This window comes from Temnothorax curvispinosus, unplaced genomic scaffold (genome assembly GCF_003070985.1).
Source record: "Temnothorax curvispinosus isolate PA1 unplaced genomic scaffold, ASM307098v1 QBEX01012915.1, whole genome shotgun sequence".
Taxonomy (NCBI): domain Eukaryota; kingdom Metazoa; phylum Arthropoda; class Insecta; order Hymenoptera; family Formicidae; genus Temnothorax; species Temnothorax curvispinosus.
Window position 1 is genome coordinate 1 of NW_020222695.1, and position 2,766 is coordinate 2,766.

General features: G+C 28.9%; 1 protein-coding gene across 1 annotated transcript; it reads left to right on the forward strand.

The window, feature by feature from the left end:
* Positions 1-151: 151 nt before the first annotated feature.
* On the forward strand, positions 152-1,679 carry LOC112462900 (the record flags this gene model as incomplete). The annotated part of the gene is made up of 3 exons (XM_025028966.1): positions 152-364; positions 431-671; positions 1,675-1,679. Coding segments are annotated over 3 exons (459 nt in total), but the record flags the coding sequence as incomplete, so codon positions are not given.
* Between the last annotated feature and the right edge of the window lie 1,087 nt (positions 1,680-2,766).

Consider the following 2,766-nt stretch of genomic DNA (forward strand, 5'->3'; position numbering starts at 1 on the left):
CGATTACTAAAACAACAATCTATATTTTGAGAAAAGTGTTAATATTCGAATCAATATATTAATAATGTCAATCCACGAAGACAATATATTTTCGAGGAAAAGAGGGTTTTTGGAATTTAAACATAAATTTCATGAACGCTGTTCTTTTTAGAAACTGCAAGACCGCTTTGACACACAAAGCCGTACCACAGCAAGTTTAGAGGAACGTTGCGCTTCGTTAAAATCTACTATAGAACAATTGAAACTATCATTAGAAAAAGCATCGGCTACGGAAAGCGAACTTAAGAGTGAAATAAATTTGTTACGACACAACGTAATGGAGATCACTACTTCCTCTCAAAGTAACAATGAAAAACTCAAGCAGGTAAGAGTCCGCTAATGGAAGCTCCTCCCTCTCCCCAACTATAAATCGACATGTATTTTATTTCAGCTGCAGAAACAACTCTCGAATGCCGAGAACGAGCTAGCTAATAATGAGGTACAGCGATCAGCTTTAGAATCGCAATTAAGATTGTCTACATGGCCACCAGAAGACGGCGCGGCTAAAGACGAAGAACTATTGCGTCAATTGCAAACTGTTCAAAGAGAAAGAAGCGAAATGAGGGGAAAAGTAGCTGCTCTCAACGACAAGGTAAGATGTTTTGTAGACAAATGTTGTAAGCGCGTATGTTGTGACATCGTTAAATCGTGTTTTATATTCACGTTTACATTTTTAGAAATATATACATATATATATATATATATATACAGCATTGCAGATCTTGAGAATAATATTGTTATACCATTAAGTTGTATGTATGTGAAATTAAATATCACTCACACCGCTACCGCGCGTTCCAACTGTATTTCCTCTTCAGAAGAAAGGAGAAAATTCCTTCCAGTGTCGGATCATTATTATCGTCGACAAGTAATATTATATGTATACGTTCGAATACGATTCGAATTACACGCGAGCATTGATCGTATCAAAAAATGCACAAGAGATGTTAATTTACCAAAAAATATTAATTTATAAAATGACTGCACAAGGTTGATAAAAAATATTTCTATATTATTAATTCCGTTATTTACTTGAGAATATTGATTATCCGTTTCTTTTTGTGACCCGTTCTTTTAATTTAAAATTGTAATCAAGTACAGAAAAAAATGTTACTTCGCGTTCTATGAATATCTCAATTATATCCCGCGAAAAATTAGAATTTATAATGTAGACAAAATTAAAAAATTAATAATGAAAAATTTCTCGAAAAACCGACCACGAAAACCGACCGCGAAAACACAAAGATGCGTTATTATGCATGTTGTTCATGAGGTAGGTACGCATCTCGAAAATGTATCAAATAAAATATAGATACAGAATAAATGACGTGAGATCCGAAAAAAAGAAACTTCCCGCACGATTGATATTATAATTAATCAATAAACGCATTGTTATAATTAAATAATTAAATAATTAAATGATATATATGCAAATCTTTATTTTACGATTATCGATAATGTATCTCGTTATATTTTTCTGTCACTTTCTATCTAAATTATTTTTTATATAACGTAGTTATTTATTATTGCAAAACTGAATAATTGTACTATATCATCAGTTCTGAAATAATTTAAATTTTCAGTATCTCGACAGAATATTTAAAATCTCACGTCATATAACTTGACTTTATCTAGCATAAAACCAATTTTTCAATTAAAAATAGATGGATAGGCTACAAAAAATTAGGGTAAAATCGATGCTTTGTTAAAATAAATTTTAGTAATAAATAACAATTTTATCACGTTTTCTATCTAATAAATTCTAAATATATCTATATATTGCTTTCTTGCATCGATTTATAAATATTTAATCTTGGTTAAATATATAGAAGTGAATAAATGGGTAAGTATAAATAAAACACATCCTAACTCATAATTTTTCCCTATCTACAAATACTTTTTCTTATAACATCTAACTCTAACACAATATTTTACTTATCTCTTTTGTTTAAGAAAAAAAAATATATATATAATATTACAAAAATAATTTTTCAAAAAAATCTAAAAAAATTTTATTTAAAAAATCATTACTTTAATTATTAGAGAATTATTTTACTTTTTGTTTCTCTTGTGTTTCTAAAATATTTATTATTTATTCTAGTTTTAAACAGAATTGATCTATGTAATAAAAATTCAAAAATTTAATTTATGTACTTAAAAACTTTATTCAAAAGTAATTTATATAAAACGCGGCAGTTCGTTAACATAATTTAATGAGTTCTTCGCGAGCTCGGTGCGTGCGAAGTGTGCGAGTATTTCCTCAAGCACAATCGCACAATAAATCAATAACAATCAGCAAATGCAACAATATACAAATGATACCAAGATTAAATATTTCCCATAATCAATTTTAGCCCATCCATTTTAAGGCAATGGATCTACGAAATGTAATATTTTCATACTACAAATTATTGTAAATCGGCATGTACCGAGATATATTATTGCTCTATATTTAATTATATATTCGTAGATTCGTTACCTCAATAAAAAAATTATTTATTGACTCACCGATTCGATGCGCAACGGGCGGAGTTATGCAGCCACGTAGCTACGGTGATACTGTAACATACAAACATAAGATTTAAATTAAAAAAGCGCTCAAAATTATTAACATTTGAAAAGTTGATTCTTACGCGTCTCTAATTCGTCTTTCAATAAAATATTTAGCAATACAATTTATCTGTTTATCGAAGATCTTTACAAGCATAGAATTTTAGATAACTTCTC